The sequence below is a fragment of the Antechinus flavipes genome, chromosome 2 (genome assembly GCF_016432865.1).
Source record: "Antechinus flavipes isolate AdamAnt ecotype Samford, QLD, Australia chromosome 2, AdamAnt_v2, whole genome shotgun sequence".
Taxonomy (NCBI): domain Eukaryota; kingdom Metazoa; phylum Chordata; class Mammalia; order Dasyuromorphia; family Dasyuridae; genus Antechinus; species Antechinus flavipes.
In genome coordinates this window covers 642,173,497-642,190,870 of record NC_067399.1, presented here as the reverse complement: position 1 = coordinate 642,190,870, position 17,374 = coordinate 642,173,497, and the positions used below count along the sequence as shown (strand labels likewise).

At 45.0% G+C, this 17,374-nt stretch overlaps 1 protein-coding gene across 2 annotated transcripts in view; it reads left to right on the top strand.

Moving 5' to 3' along the window:
- The window catches only part of PML (PML nuclear body scaffold), a 39,047-nt gene extending 27,070 nt beyond the window's left edge, over nt 1–11,977 (top strand). For both annotated transcript variants that reach the window (XM_051982266.1, XM_051982265.1), the window contains exons 9-11: nt 3,227–3,273; nt 4,976–5,129; nt 7,860–11,977. In XM_051982266.1, the coding sequence (XP_051838226.1) occupies nt 3,227–3,273; nt 4,976–5,129; nt 7,860–8,929 (1,271 nt within the window). In that variant the 3' untranslated portion in view covers nt 8,930–11,977. The remainder of the gene's footprint in view (nt 1–3,226; nt 3,274–4,975; nt 5,130–7,859) is intronic.
- Nucleotides 11,978–17,374: the final 5,397 nt, after the last annotated feature.

Genomic DNA, 17,374 nt, shown 5'->3' with positions numbered 1-17,374 from the left:
AAAAGCATAGTTTAAATCATTCCATGTTATTATCATTGACATGTTATTTAAATCAAAATCCAACGCAGTTACAATGTAGCTTCAAAATTCTCAGCCCACTTGATTCAATGGTGGCAATAACTAAACTTCATTTTTCTTATACTAGGAAAGGTTAAGTAACTTGCCAGGGTAACACAACCAAGAGGGCAGAATGATTCTTTATTTTACCCATACATTTTTGCTTTGTTTTCATTTTTTCTTTTATGACCAAATTTCTTACTTTTGCACTTATTTTGAGATTATTGTATTTATTTTTAGCAGTACACTGACTTCATTTGTTTCCTTTTCCATTCTATTTTATATACGCTCAGAGAAATAAAGTTTATTTTGTTGATTTAGTTTCATACTACAAATGTTCATGTATTGTCTTATTATAATTTTATTTATTACTTAGATCATTCATTACTGTATTTCATGTTATTTCTCTTAGATTTGTCTGAAAGAAACAAATTGAAGTAATTTACAATTACTGTTAAAGCATTTAGTTGTTTTTTTCCTCAATCTTTCTGTGAATGCCTATGATAATATGCCATTTGGCCATCTACATTGAATATTGATACTACTCCATGGTCTATTATGCCTTAGAGCATAATAATAAGTTTATTTTTTCTTTCTTGACCAATTTGATTTTGCTATTGTCTCACCTGAGACAAATCCTTTGCTTTTACTTTTCTAATGACCGTGATATCAACTATCCTGGTGATAATGCTCTCCCTGACTACTCAGGTCCTCCACCATCTTCCTACTAATTCTCATATTCTGCTATTTCCCGCCGTTTAGTCCCTCAACTCATCCTGACCCACCTGAACTTCAAGCCACCCATCCATTGTTTTAAAAAAAACCCTTTCTGGTAAGGGCTGCCCTTTGGTTTTGTATCACCTATATAAAAGTGCCCTCTTTAGAACTATATGCCATGCTTAGACTGTAATCAATCCAATTATCAATAAATTGATAAAATAATTGAAGGGGGAATAGAAAGGGAAAAGCTTTCAGTGCTTTGCTCTGTATTGCCTTGCTAATAATCTTTTTTCCACTATAATCATTAGGGTAAGAAATAACTGTGTGATCTATAATAAGAATATCGTTCCAGCTAAAAAACTTGTGTGTGACCAAACTATGATGTGGTGTCAGGGAAATTCCTCTGGAAGATGAGTCTTCTTGACTATGAGATAAATTAATCTCATTGGTAAATGAAAAGATGACTCAATGACCTTGTATTTAGTTCTCTTCTAGTTCTATTAATTTATAATCTTTTGAACATACTTTTGAGTTTGTGCAGATCAGTTAACCTCTTTGAGCCTTCATTTTGTCATCTGTGAAATGATAGAGTTGGGCTTGATTGACTTCCAAGGTTGGTTTCCACCCTTTTGTAAAGTGTTATGCCTTGAGTATGGCTTGACCTAGTGAAAATATGGATGAAAGAAAATGTGATCAGCACCAAAGGATGGGCAGGAGGGAAAGGATGCTTAGAGATAGAAGGGGAAAGTGACAAAGAGGTTGCAAGTACAAGGGAATGTGTCAGTGATGTAATAGGAATTCCATAGGGTACCATGGAAGGGACAAACAGAAGTGTGTGGGACATGGGAGGTTATAGTGGCAATGGATCGAGATGGACAAAAGTGTATTTGGGGTGGGAAGCAGTTTACTCATAGGCAACCTGGGGTTTCATTTCACTGGGACTGAGTGAAGAAGAGGTGGCAAGAGTTTTCCCCCATAGGGGATGAGAGCAAACAGATGGCGATAAATCACATCTCTGCTGACAGCTGAGGATCCAGTGTCTTGGCGCTAATTCAGCCCATCTTGATGTCCATCACCTCATTGTGTCTCATCCATGGCCACTGATCGATTACTTCAGTAGGTAGCTACTGATCGATTCCCTCATCCATTAATCCCAGATAAGGCTCACAGATTACACAATGTGCCCAGAATCACACAGGAGAAAAAAGATGAAACCTAGAAAGACCTCCATGGAATAATGTCAAGTAGAAAGAAAGAAGGAAAAGGAATAGGAATACACTTATCAAAGTGACAAAAATGAAATGGACAGTCAAACAAGGGCTGATGAGGAAAATTAGAAAGGCTGAAAATAATAATTAATGGCATATTATATGTTTATATATATAACTATAAATATATAAATATAAATGTGTTTAAATAAAAATAGTTGCAATTTAAGTTTAATTGGTAGAATTTGTGTTTGATGTTATTTATAATAATAAAATTTTAAGAGAAAATTACTGGACTTGCTATCAAGAAAGATCTGAGTTTAACCCCAGTTCCAATCATTTAGTGGTTTATATGATCTTGATCTAACTCAGTTTCTTATCTGTACAATGGTGATATCAAATCCCATAAGTTAAAAATGGAAGCAGAAATCGAAAGTCAATCAAGGAATTGTGATGAAACTTAGAGACAGTGACTGACAAAAAGAGTTGTGTCATATAATTCACTGAAATTAGTTTATATGGAAATAATTGCCAAGTCAGCTTATTTGGTAGAATTGATGGTTAGTATTGCTTATAATACATTAAAACTTTTTTTAAAAAAGATCATTGGATTCATTTCAGGAAAAATTTGGGTTTAGTCTCAGTTTCAACACTTACCAGCGGAGTGATCTTGGCCATGTCAACTTTTCTGAACCAGCCTCTTTACCTCTCAAATAGACATACTAATATTTTTGGCACATACCCCGTAGCACTGCTATTAGAAAACGGTTTATAAACTTGCTGTAGAAATCTGATCTCTTATGTAATGTCTTATGATTTAAAAAAATGTCACTGTTACTTATATGGTTCACACCCCCATAAAACCTACCGTTATAGCAAATACAATCAAGCAAGATGTTTGTCCCATTCTGACCCAGTTGTCTACCACAGGCAAGGGACATGTTGCACTTTAACCATACAGTTTTCTGAAGTCAGGACTGGATTCTGCCTCGATCACAGTTCCCAAAGTCTCTCAGCATTGTCGTGGTCATTGTGTAAATTGTTTTGGTCCTGTTTGCTCCACCCTGCCTCAGTTGCCATAATGCTTTTCTTTGCATCCCTCACAGTTGTCATCATGGCGCAATCGTGTTCTGTTGTTGGTCTGTGCCTTTGTTCAGCCATTTTCTATTCAGGATCGAAGCCCACTGCTGTGTCTCCCAGCACAGCCCTGGGGCTTACTGACTCCCCTTTCCATTTTGTAGATAATCCAATTGTAATCAGCAGCTCTGAAGAGACCGAAGAAAGTCAGGTGAGCCTTTTTTCTTCCTCTCTCCACTTGTTCTGAGACATTCCCCCATATTCTCTTTGGAAGAGGGCAGGAATCACTCCCCTCCATTAGCTGTGAGCTCCTAACTTCTCCAACATGTCTGAACTCCCATGTCTATGTTCAGAGACTCAGGTGAGAAGATTCCCTGAACATCCGGGCTTATGCCCAGTACAGGAGGGGCGGGTGTCAAGGTAGTAAGCCTTCCTTCTAGCCTTAGGGGTCAGGTCTTGTAAGCTGTTTCTTGTTTCCATAGTACTTTCCTCCATTTCTGATTTTCTCAAAGAAACAGCTGTTTTCCCCGAAGGGTTTCCATGGCCATAGTACCTGGGAACTCTGGGGCTTGGAAGGGATAGGAAGGGGGGACTCTTTTGGTGATGAGTTTATTGTGAGTTGGAGGCTGCCCGTAGTAAATATTTGTAATACAGCAAGGGGTTTGTGGATAGGATCATGTCTCTTGTGTCTGTAAAAGAGTGGTTTTTTTCCCCCATGGTTGCAATGAATGGAAAACCGAGGGGTTGCTCATCTATTGGGGAATGGCAGAATTGGGGTAACGGCATGTGATGGGATAGTGTTATGCTATCAGAAATGAAAGGGAAGGTTTCAGAGGAATCTCTATGAACTGATTCAGAGTGAAGTGAGGAGACCCAGGAGAACAATTTGTAAAAACAAACAGCTTTGAAAGACTCGAGAACTCTGAGCGACAGTGACCACCTGTGATTACAGAGAAACCCTGAAGAAGTGCTCCCAATTTTCTGACAGATAGACTGCAGGTTAAGATTGTTTTTGGACATAGTTAAAGTGGAAATTGTTTTTTGCTTGACTGCATATTTTTGAAAGGTTTTTATTTTTATTTTTTTCTAATAGTGAGGATAGAGAGTGGAGAAATGGGAAGGAGAGAAAAGGGATTTTTGCCAATTGAAAAAATAAATTGGAACTGACTTTTGTGAATTGATCCTCCTGGCTCAGTATCAGGACTGGATCAGTCCTGGACTGTATCCGGGCCTGGAAGGTGAGAATAAGAGGCAGCACTAGGTAGCTTGGTGAAAGCTAGATGCACGATGCCCAGGGAGAGCAGATTTACTCTGGGTTAGGAGGAAACTTGTTAAACCATATTTCTATTTGAGCACCAACCAGGATGGGTGAGAAACAAGAGGACTAAGAGCTTATACGGTGCATGATTTGTGAGTACTTGGAAAGGGAAGCGGGGGGCCACTAGGGCAAGGAAAGTTTTTGGTGAGTGGAATGATTCTTGGTGCTCGGTTCTCTGTAACTTAACCAGGCTGGCCCTCCAGTTAGCCTTTCCTAGAATGGTAGAACTGCCATAACTTGAAGTCCGGGGTTATAAATCCTTAAGAGAATCCAGGGTTGCCTTGATGCCCCAGTAAAGCATCAGAGGAGAACCCTAGTAATCTCCAGCATCTTCTTCGTGAGACAGCCACATAACCTTGCTGCCCTTTGCTTTTCTCCTATCCATGTACCTTGTTCTGGCTCTATTCAGGAGGTCGATGGATGAGTTCCTTTTGTTGATACCTTTTGTTTTTATATGACAGTCAGCATTTCCTGATATATCCCACCCCCATACACAATTCCTCTTCCTTTTAATGAAAAGAAAGAGCAAAACCATGGCACATTCCGCACCCACAGACCCCTTCCTGAGCTAGTCACCATGGTTGCTGTGTTTCAGTCCTCCAGTGATTACGGGGACAGCAGCGACCCTGAAGATCTCATGGAATGTGCAGACGGCACACGGCCCGCTCCTGGCCACCCCACCGACAGCTTCAGAGACGGGCAGGAAAACCGAGCCCTGGTGTTCTTTGACCTCAAGATTGACAGCAAAAGTGAGTCTTTCCCCTTGCCCCTCCTGCTTCACCTACAGGGTCTCAGGAGGTAACAGGCCACATGGGTATTCTTATGTCATCTCTGAATGGGGAAAGCATCCCCAAGCTGGCCCAGTGAGGTGGTCAGCCAGGGAACATTTGCCCACAGGTCTCTAAGAGTGTGGAGGTCAGAACTAAGGTCCTGGGGAACGAATCACGGATGGATTCCAAATCCCACAAGTCAACACTTTCATAGTTCCGAGGGATTTAAACCTGGGAGGGACCTCAGGGAATCATCTGATCCGATTAATTTCTTTCTGAAAATTGAGACCTAGAGACTTCAGCAATTTGCCCGATTTTCATGCAGGCAGGAAGTAATCCAGGTATCAGCACCTCTGCCCAAGGGACACTTAAAGATCTTAAGTCCGGTTCTGACATCATTTTAGGGAGAACAAACCAGGGAGGGGCAACTCACTCCCCATCTCAGTTTCCTTATATGAAAAAATGTGGATGTTTGAACTAAATGATGGTTAATACCATGAGGCAAGGCAGGTTCCCCAAAATTCCAGCCTCAAGAGGCACTGAAGAGGAGGAGGAGGATTAGTTCTTCAGCTCAATTCACCTCTTCCTGAAAATAGAATCCTGCCTCTGATTTTTATATGATTTTTCTATATGGCCTCTGGGGTCCTTTTGAACTGTAATCCCAGAATCTTAGTTAAGAGGCTGGTCCATGGGCTATAATGGGGGGTGGAAATAATGGGCATATAGAGACAGATTTTAGACATCCCTGTAAACTGATGAAGAGGAGAAAATTTAACATGCTTTCCAAGCCCTAAACTCTAAAGTAGCCCCCTGCTTACTTTAGTCTGCAAGGAAAAAATCATTTAGCTAGTACCTACTGTATACCAGGCACTTTTTACAAATAGTATCTCATTTGATTAGCATTTCCCAAACAACTCTGTTATGAAGGTCAAATGAGACAATATTCATGAAGTGCTTTGCAGACCCTAAAATATCATTGAGATGTTAAATAATAATATTATTATTATTTTCATTGTTGTTAATATCGTTTCCTCAAGCAGGTAACCCAGACTGGGAGCAAAGCCAGGTTTGTAATGAGGTGCTAGTATAGTTAGAAGAAATCCCTGAGGGACACATTGTCAACGTAATACTGAACCTGTATCCCCCTTGGTTTCCTCAGCTATAAAATGGGGATAACCATCACAGGCTTGTTGTGAGGATCATATGAGATATATTTGTTCTTTTTTTTTTTTTTAAACACATTTATTCTTGGCACATAGGAGGCCTTTAATAATTGCTTTTTTCTTTCAGTTAACAAACCTTTATTAAACACCTGCTCTGTGCCAGTCATGGTGCTGACACAGGTTCCCCTGTAATATTCCTCAGATAACCTTCATCAGAGAAAGGATCAGGGATTGGTGGGTCGGTCATACATAGGAGAGGGATTAGGAGAGACACTGGATCTAGGACTCCACTGAACAAGGGTACTCCTGAACAGGGAAAGGTCTTCTACTAGTGCAAAATAGTCATAATAGAATTCTAGAATCCTACATGGCTACCTGGAGCACTAAGAGGTGAATGGATTGCTCAGGATCACATAGCCAGTATGGCTGAGTCAGAACTGGAACCAAGTCAGATTTCTGACTCTTTCCACCATACCATTCTGCCTCACATACTTTTAGCATTCAACAGGTGCTTAATAAATACTAATGTATTATCTTTCCCACCCCCTCCCATGCCTTTTTCCTCCCTTCCTCCCTCCCTTTCTCCCTCCTTTCCTTCCTTCCTTCTTCCCTTCCTCCCTTCCTTCTTCCCTTCCTTCCTTCCTCCCTCCCTTATTTCCTTCCATCTTTCTCTCCTTCCTCCTTTCTTTCCCTCTCTCTCTTCCTCTTTCCTTCTTTCTTAGCAGATGATGAGAGTTGGGAGGGAGAAAAAATGAATACTTATGACTGAAAATTTTTTTTAATTTTATAGAGAAAAAAATACTGGTTATTTGATTGACTAATTGAAAGAGGTGATGACCCAAGGGTCTCACTTTTGCTTCAGATGCATGGATTCCAAGAGAGAAGAGTTAAAGACCAGAAATATAAATGGGGTCTCAGACAACTATTTCAATGTCTCTGACACTGTCCATACTGACCTTTCTTGCATCTTCTTCCCTTGCCACTCCATGTCCTGTGCATTCTGATCTCTTTCTACCTCTCTCTCATTCTTTCTTCTCCTCTTCTCTTTTGCTCTTTTCTCTCTTTCACTCTTCTGTCTCTTTCTATTTCTTTCTCTCACTGTTTCTTTCGTTCTCTCTCTCTCTCTTGCTCTCTCAATAGCACTTTTTTTCTTTCTCTACCTGCTTCTCTTTCCATCTCCTCTCCCTCACTTCCTTTCTTCTTTCCTCTTCTCTTTTGTGTCTGTCTTTTCCTTTCTTTCCCCTTTTCTCTCCCCCTTTCCTGTTTCTCTCTCTTCCCTCTTTTTTTCGGTGTGCTTGTCACTTCTCCTCTCCCTATTTCTGTCTCTCCCCCCTCTCTCCTTTTTTTCTCCCATCTTTTCTCCTCCATGCGCTGTCCCTGTTTCTCTGTCCCCATGTCCCTCTCCTTCCTGTTTCTCTGTCTTTCTCTCCTCTGCCCCTGTCCCTCTCCTCCCTGTTTCTCTCTCCCTGTCCCTCTCTCTGTCCCCCAGCCCTGTCTGTCTGTCTGTCTCTCTCTCTCTCATCCTTTCTCTCTCTCTCATCCCCAGCCAAGAAGATCAGCCAGCTGGCCGCCGTAAATGGCGAGAACAATTTCCGCATCATCATCCAGCAGGAAGAAGCCCTGTTCAGCCTCTTTTCCAGGGGGGTGGCCATTGAGGACGGCCTGCAGAACTTCCTCTGCTACCTGCGCTCCTCCTCCCACCCCATCCTGGCCGGCTACAAGCTCTGGTCCCCCAACATCACCGTCTTCTTCAAGGCCCTGGAGACCTTCTCCAAGAAGGGGGAGTTCCACGAGACCATCTCCGGCTTCCTGGACATCCTGCCCCTGGTGCGCGACAAGCTGCCGGGGGCCAGAAGCTACAAGCTGAAGAACCTGGTCAAGACCTACCTGTCTCGGAACATGAACGACAACAGCGCGCTGGCCTCGGTGCGGGCCATGCGGGACCTCTGCAAGGTGCTGCACATCCCCCTGGGCCAGAACCTGGGCCGCCGCGTGCTGCCCTTCTCCAACCTGGACTGCTTCGCCTCCCTGCAGCCCCTGGTGCGTGTCAACGTGCTCTCGCGCACGCAGGCCAAGATGCTGGGGCTGCGCAACGTCAGCCTTACCGAGCTGCAGACCTCCTTCCACGAAGACCCCGAGTGGGGGCTCAGGAAGTACAGCCGCTACCTGGCCTCCCGGAGCTCCCGCTCCATGCCGTCCCTGCTGGGCCTCCGGACCTACCTCGAGAGCCTGATGGGTAACCCCAAGCCCGATGCCAAGCAACCCGCGGCGGCGGTGGCTGTGGCAGCGGCTGCTGCGGCGGCGGCGGCGACAGCGACCGCACCACCGACCACGACGCAGACCTTGATGCTGACCGCGGCGCCGACCGCGACTCTGACCGCGACGCCCACCGCAATGGTGACCGCGACTCCGACCGTGATGGTGACCGCGACTCCGACCGCGACGGCGACCGCAACACCGACTGCAACACCGACCGCAACACCGACCGCAACACCGACCGCGACGGTGACCGCGACACCGACCGCGACGGTGACCGCGACGGCGGCGGCTGCGGCGGCGGCGGCGGCGGCGGCTGCTGCAGCGGCGGCGCCCAGCCCGGCCAAGACCGGGGAGTGAGCGCTCCCTGGCGCCTGGGGGCGAGAGGGGGCGGTGCCCCCCTCTCACCTGCTCCCCTCGGGCCGCCCCCTCCCCTGCTTCACCGGCTTTCTCCTCATCCGCTTGGTCTGCGGGCCTCTGTGCGATTCATCTGGCTGTGCTCCCATTCCCCAACTCCCAGTCCGGAGGGGCTCCTGCCGGCGCGCGCGTAATTGTGTCTTTGTGAAACCGGCTCGGAGAGAACCTCTGGGAACGGCCGTGTGTGTGGTTGTGTGTCTGTGTGTGTTGTTTTGCATTTGGAGAGGTCACCTGGGACACGAAGGCCAAAGGGCACCGGCCTGGTGAGCGCGTCCGGAGCTGGACAGTCACTGACTGGGCTGATGGTCGGGACCTTGTACGTCTCTGCAACGCGGGGAAGAGGGGGGAGGTTATGGGGGGGAGGGCGTCCTTCAACAGTCACTGAAAGAGCAGCCGTCCCTTCGGAAAACACGGGTCTCTCCAGCTCGCAGAGCTGTAGAAGCCCCCACGCTGAGGGGCGGCCCTCGGAGTCCCAGCCTGTCTGAGGGTGGAAGGAAGCTGAGTCTGGAGAGTGGAGGTGACCGGTCTGCTGTCACTCAAGGAGCGGTGCTGGGGGGCCCGAGCCCCTCAGTGACCTGCTCCGGGCCTTCCCGGCAGCTAGGTGAGTGTGGGAGGGGCTGGGGAAAGCCCCGGGAGTTTTGAGAGGCTGGGCAATGTTGCGAGGACAGGGCAGAGGGTCCCATCTCTCAGCCACTTGTCTGCTACAGAATCAGATCAGTTCCCAGGGAGATGTGAGATAGGAAAAGGCGAATGGAGAGCTGGGCCTGGGGAGGGACGGACGAGGGGGGCAGGACTGAGGACGGAACCACAATCACCGCAGCCAATAACTCCGGGGTTGGATTCTCAGCCAAGCAGAGGGCATTCGGGGGTGGGACATCCGGGGGCTGCCCGGGGCTTAGCAGTGAACAGCCTCAGGCGCTGAGAGGGAAGTGAAGGGCCGGAGGTCTGTGGGACTGGAGGGGCCTGCTGGGAGAAGTCTGAGCTGGGGCAGAGGGAGGCCACTGACTGTCCTGGAAGCTCTAGCCTTTCTGCTAAGTAATCTGGGCCCACAGGGGAGAGGGGCTCCTAGTTTATGCTGGAACCTGAAGAGGGGGTGAGCGGGGTTCAGAGGCAAAGCTCCCCTTCCTACACACACCCACGCCTCGACCCCCTCCTCCATCTTCAGTAAGTCGGAGATATTCCTATGGCAAGAAATTCAGCAATCCGGCCTGTCCGTGGGCATCCGGAAATGGTGGGTGAGGGCCCCGGTGCTGCCCATACCCAAGGATTCTGGTTTTAGAAAATCGGGTGGACGCTAGATTGACAGCCAGGAAAAACGGGCACAGGGTGACTTCGCTCATAAAAGGGCGCTTCCGTTTGCAGAGGGTTTTGCCACCTCATTCTTTTTTTTAATAGTTTATTTTATTTAATGATAATTTTATATTGACAGAATCCATGCCAGGGTAATTTTTTTACAACATTATCCCTTGCACTTGTTTCTGTTCCGATTTTTCCCCTCCCTCCCTCCACCCCCTCCCCTAGATGGCAAGCATCGCCACCTCATTCTTATATGGGGTCATACACCTACCAGGGGCCTGGATCTAGGATTAGTTTGCTGAGTCCTACAGAGCAAGTCAGCTGACCTTTCTGGGTAAATGGGCACAAAAATAACGTCCTTCTCAACTCTGTTGGTGGAAATCAGACGAGGGAGATGTTGAGAAGCTGCCACTCGGGGCCAGGGAGGGTTTTAATAGCTCCCTGGCATCTGTAAGATCCCAAATTACTTAGAGAGGCTTCAGCTTCCACAGCTGACACAGCTTTTAGGCAATGGAGCTGGGCAGAGGCCACCGGCCTCACGAACTGGAGCTGTTTGTCAGGAATCAGGGGCTTGGGTCCTAAGTCCATTGGGTGACTGACTTCAGTACTGAAAGTGTTCCTGGCATTTTCTGTAGGAAAGACAAAAAGCCCTCTTCCCCTCTCAGTGATCTCACTCCCAACATTTAGTGGTTCCACCATCACCTCGGGGTCTGGGGTTTTCAGATTTGCAAATTCTGTGCGATAACATTTACACCAAAAAAGTGATTTATTGTTCTCTCTCTGTCTCACATCCTAAGACAAATCTGCATCCTAAAAGCTGAGCTCACAGATTGCTGACTCTGCCCACTTAATGAGGAGCGAGAGATGCCCCCTCTTTAATGCCATGTGTCTTTGCCCAACCCCAAACCCCTCTGTAACGTGGGAGGGCAGAGTCTGATTTTTAGAGCAGAACTTTTCTCGTTTGGGCCAAAATCCTTACCTGATGTTTGTAAACTGTCGGAAATAATAGAATTCATTTCTCCCCATGCTACAAACTAGTTCCTCTTCCTCACTTCTTTACTTCTGTTAACGAGACTGCCGCCGTGCTGGTCTCTAGAGAACGATTTCGAGCAGAAAGACTTTCTTGGAAGATCCAAGTCATCTCCTGGACCAAGAACAGACTTGAATGGTTCCCGTTCCTGGTTAAGAAGTGGTCGGTGATTCTTGTTTGGAATGATGGGTGTTCCTGTTTTTGTTTTTCTGCACGGGTGCTTAGCTGCAGCCGATGTCTGTATTGTTTTTGTTGTATTCTATTGGTCATAGTAAGATTTGTTCATTTGTGCATGTACTCATCTGGCTGTCAGTATCCGAGGAGAAGGAGCCAATCCCTCCTCAATGGCCTACAGATAATTTCATGTTATAATACAGGGTAGGCCGGGGGGGTTATTCAGCCTAAGGTGAGGGTGGGGGTGGGGGGGACCTTGTGATCCGACCAATTGTCATTGTCAGTAATATCTGCCGGTGGATGCTTCTTCCTCTATTGAAACCCTAATTAGTAGTGGAATTAGGTTGTGTACTCCATCTTTTATCCTGTGCAGTGTGGCATCCTTCTGGTCAGATAAACCTGTTGTATATCCCAAAGTTGGGAATCTTAGGTCCCACAACTCCTGTGTATCTTTGTTCTATTATCATCATTAAATGATTTAATCCTTGTGAGTGTGAGTAAGTTCTTTCCAGAAAGAATCATAAACAACCATCGTCGGATTAGAAACTAAAATTGCCTGATAAAGCCCTCTCCCTGATCTCCCACATTCAAACATGTCAATTCTGTGAGTTCTGGGCCTATAATTTACCTGGTTTTGTGAAACCTTCTTCATCCTACTCTTTCTACCCTTTGCCATCTTACATTTGGACAATGGTCTCCAACACAGAAGTATTCCCCCTCTCCAAACCAGAATCATCGTCCTAAGGTAATAGTCTAACTCCCTGACTCAAAAACCTTCATTGGCTGCTTACTGTTTACCAAATAAAGTCTGCACCTACTTAGTGTTCAAAGATTTCCCTGATCTGGCCCCATCTTGAACCTTTGCACCCTCTTCTCACACTTTCATGTCCTGTAGGAAATAAGAGCCCTACAGAGGCTGCTAACCAACTGATTTGGATGGGAGATTATAGCAGTGAGGTCCTTAGAAATGGAAGCGGGCCTTTGAAACGTGGAAATTTCAAAGAATTTATGGTGTCTCCATCCCAATCTGGGTACATGGGTGGGGGAGACTGACACTCAGATCTCCCATAAGCTCTCCTTTTCTTGAGAGTGAAGAAGCAGCCTAACAAACACAAATCCCAGATTCACCCCAAACAAGAGAAAGACAAGGGTCTTTCTCCTCAGACCCTCCCTTCCCAACTTTCCTCTTGCAGTCGAGGGCACCACCATTTTCCCAGCCAATCAGGTTTTCTCCACCTTGGTGTCAACTTCAGCTATTCAATCCTACTCATTCCATGGATTTAATATATTGTCAATTCAACCCACAAAACTTTGCCTTTCTCTGTACCCACAGAATTGCCCAGTACATGCCCTCATCAACTCAAACCCGGATTGTTGCAATAGCTGCTGGTTAGAGACCCTACCTCAAATCTCTCCCCCATTTCAGCTGCCAAAGGGATTTTCTTAAAGTACCATCACCAGGACTTTCATTATTCAATAAGCTCCAGAGGTTCCCTGTCGCCTCCAGGAAGAAAAAGTCTGATGTTTAGGATGGAATTAACTTATTACCGGGTCTCTTCCTACCTTTTTAATCTTATATTTTACTCCCCTGTATAAACTGTGGGCTACATGCTGCTGCAACACACACATACACACACACACACATCCCTCCTCTACTGACTCCATGATTTTTTACAATCTGACTTCCATACCTGGCAAGTTCTCCCCCATCTCCTCCCTGACTTTTTTCCAAGACTTGCTTAAATGGAGTCACAGGCATTTTCAAGGCGTCTTCCCTCTGAAGTGGTCTTCCATTTACACTGTACAATAAATCACAAATCACACACAAATAAAGTGATTTATATAACATCCCTCTAGTTATATTGTGAACTCCTTGAGAACAGGGACTCCGTTTTGCCTTTCTTTGTGTCCTCAGTACTTAGCACAGTGCCTGGTATATGGTAGCTCCTTAATAAATGCTCTCTCTGTCCCAGGCTCAAGGAGCTGCTTCTTCCAGCTATTTTGGTACCTAAGCTGAGCACCTCACTTATTCCTGCCTCGACTAACTGCTGGAGAAACTTTAGGATCACAGAAGTTCTAAGCTGAAAGGAACTTCAGTAGCCAGCTTCCCCAACACATATTTGCCTGTATGTATGTGTGTACATACCCTCTTCAAGATCCCTCTAAGTAGTTCTCATTCGTTGCTTAAAGAGCTCTAAAAAGGAGGAACCCACTTTTCCCCGAAGCATTTCAACCCCTTTTGGTATAAGTCTAAATAGAGAGGTTTGCTTTACTCCAAACCTAAATTTGCTCTCCTTTTCCTCCACATTCTGCTCTCTGGAACCAAGCACAGTCTAGATAACAGACTTTCAAGTACTTGAGAACTGCCTTGTTCCCCCAGATTTTCTCCTCTCCAGGCCAAATAATGAGTTCCTTCAGCTGACTTTCCAGTACTTTCATTAACCTCAGGCAGTTCACCAACTTGTCACTGTTTTTCTTAGACTGGTCATTAATAATTGCAATAAATCAAATATACCGGACCAGGGAAGAGTACAAAAGGCCTATCACCTTTTCCTGGGATAGTTCCTGGGAACACTTTCTCAATTAGAATGTAGCCTGAGATGGTGAGCCCATGTCCACATCTTCATATATAGTGCTATATCTGTATCTCCCCATCCTATATTGTCATAGCTGATATCTTGAATCCAAGTTTAGGAGTTTGTATTTAAGCCAATTTTGTTGTTGTTGAGTTGTTTCAGTCATGACTCCATTTGGATTTTCTTGGCAAACTTACTAGAGTGGGTTTGACATTTCTTTCTCTGTCTCATTTTATAAATGAGGAAACTGAGGTAAAATGGAGTTAAGTGACTTGCCCAGAGTCACACAAAATAAACAAATGAGGACAGATTTAGGCTCAGGTCCTCTAGACTCCAGGGATGCTCTATCTACTGTGTCACTAACTGTCCCTATATATAATGATGTTTTGGTCTGTCAGTTTTTATTTTTACTCTCACATATCCAGGATACTCAGCTCCAGCCAGAGGTTATCTCTGCCTTTAATCAACTATTAGGTGCTTTTATACCTCATATACACTGAGATCATCCTACTATCTGGTATTACAGTTACTTATGTGCATGTCTCCTGGAGGGCAAATACCAAGTATTTACTTTATATTTTCATAATCATCTTGCCTCTCATGGAGGAGACGCTCAATATGTGTTTATTGAATTAATGAATGTGTGTTCTGTGCTGGGGGGAGGATGGTCAAATTCCACAGTAATAGCCTCTGCTCACAGGTGTGCTGGTCAAGGTTTAACAACCAGATCTTTTGGGGAGGAGTACAGAGGAATGTGTCTTGACACTTTTAAGTTTAATTTTCATTATCAACAATCTATTCATTCTTTTCTTAAGTATAGATTATCAAAAATAATCAAGCCCTGATTTACAGGATTTGCCCATTTCCAAGACAGAAAGGATCCCACTGAAAATTTAACAATTAGATAAGGATACTCCTGTCTCTACCCCCTTCCAAAAAGCAATCTATTTCCAGATAAAAATCCTCTCCTTAATGATACTCTCACCTTTTTATACACTAAATCACAGTCTTAACACAACCCTAATTCTGATAAGATTTTTGAATTCAATCCTACCTTAGCATAACATAAAAAACACCCAATATAATCTTCCTAAAACAAATCCTGACTGAACTTTTGTGACTGATCCCAAACAGACTCTTCCTACAGGCAACTTAAAACTCTTTAGAGAAGCAAGATGATACCTTATGGTCAAGACCCCGAGACTTCTCAGTGCCTCAGTAGGATGCTCCTAAAAAAAGCAGAAGGATGGTTCTGACCTGCTTTGGCAGGCGTTTCTTCCCTGAAAGTTCTCTACGCCCATGGAATGGCAGGTTTGGATGTAAATGCCCATCTATATTCACACACAAATCGCCATACATGCAATAAGTTGCTCACACATCCAGCACCTTTGTGATAGCATTTGTGCAATTGCTATTTGTAGCACTGAGAAAATATAGGAAGAAAAAAGGTCACCCAGAATTCAGCGCTAGGACAAAGCCAGTGAGCCTTTGCTCTAGAAGGGGACCATGGCAACAGGGAGGTTGCCACATAGCTGAGCAAAGTCTCTAGGCTCTCTCTCCATCAGTCAGGGGCAGGATATAGATCCAGACCGCTGGAGATGGCCCTGGATGCAGGGGGAGATCTTGACCTTTTTCAGCTGAGGTTTTTAACGGGTCTCAGTTTGTCTGAGGCAACACCCATTCAGTGATTAAGGCTGGTAAGAACTGAAGATTCTGCAAGAGCCTGACCAACGTGGTTTCCCAAACTCTGCCACAAGAGGTCTCTGCTGCACCATCTATTTGTATCACAAGGGGTTCATTCTCAGGAACTCTGGCTTGATCAGGCAAGGTGGGATGGGAGGCCAAAGGGATGGAATGGGAAGAGAAGAGAGAGGGGATGGTTTGGGCCCAGATTGGGGTTAATGAGGATTAGGGGAGACAATCAGGTAGCACCCTTTTATGGGAGGTCTTCAAATAAATGTTAGGTAAACACTGGGGAATCTTATAAAGGGACATTATGTTCATAAATAGGCTGGATTAGAAAGCCTCAGAGGTCCCACTGGGTTTAATTAAAAAGGTGGGATTCCTGCCTCTTTTCTAATTAAATACGAGATTTGAAGCAAAACATGTTCACTCTTTAGCTCTCAGATTCTTGGTCTACAGGAGAGGAATCCACAACTTTTATTTTGTCTCTGAGAAGTTGTGCCTTAGTGTTTTCCAGTTCAGAAAAGATGCTTCTCCCCCCCTCCCCAGCTCTTCCCACCGCCTTAGTCAGAGCCTCCATTGCTAGATACATTCCTCATGAAGCTACTTGTAGCTCCAAGAAAGGAGTTGATTCTCTTGTACCCAAATGAAAAACTACATTTATCCCTATGCAGTTCGTCTAGTTAGAGTGAGACCCATGTTCTAGCCTGCCAAGACCCTCTTGGATCCTATCAACTCTAGTGCTACAATTATTCACCTTAGCTTAGCATCATTTGCAAATCTGATGAGTGGAACATCCATGTTTTCATTCAAGTCTTTGATAAGAGACAAGGTACATCCTCTTCTTTCAGATTCCTTTTCATTTCATTTAATCCACCTGCTGATCTCACCTAGGTAGGTATTTTGGTTAGGTACAAAGAAAATGCTGGAGGATGTTGGAAGAAGCAGCATATTGCCATAATGCTCCCAAATTCACCTCCAAACAACCATAAAACAGTGTCTCCAAAACAAATCCCAGAGCAGCAGAACAAGCAAAAAGATGAGATGAAACAATCTTTTAGCCCAAGCAACGTGAAAGATCAACAAGAAGGGTCTGTATCACTCAGGTAAAAGAGAAGTTCAATCCAGGACAAGAAGTGTCCCAGTAAGCTAGCAGGAAGTCCCATCTTAGCACCAGATAAGCTGCCAGACCCCTACAGCTTCCAGCAGCAGCAGCCAGCCCCCATCCCACTCCAGCACAGACACAAAGATCCCCTCCTGGGTCTCAGGACAACATCATTGCAGTCCCAGGTTAACAGCCAGGTTCTCCTGCCACCGGCACAAAAAGTTACCTAATACCTTTATATCACAGGCTCAGAAATTGAGGCTCAGAAAGGTGAAAACATGTGTCTTCCAAAGTGACACGTGTTCCAAAAGGCAGTTCTGGGATATGGGCAATGGGCTTGAAAATTGGAATAATTATAATGCTTACCTCCCAAGGTTGTGCTTGCCGTGTCCTACTTTTTCAAGCCCAATGCTCTTTCCATCCTGTCTCAATGCTTTACAAAAAATTACTTTTCTAAAACCATCCTACCCACTCTTTTTATGAGTTAATGGTGGACTTTAAGGCAACTGAAGCAAAAATGGAAC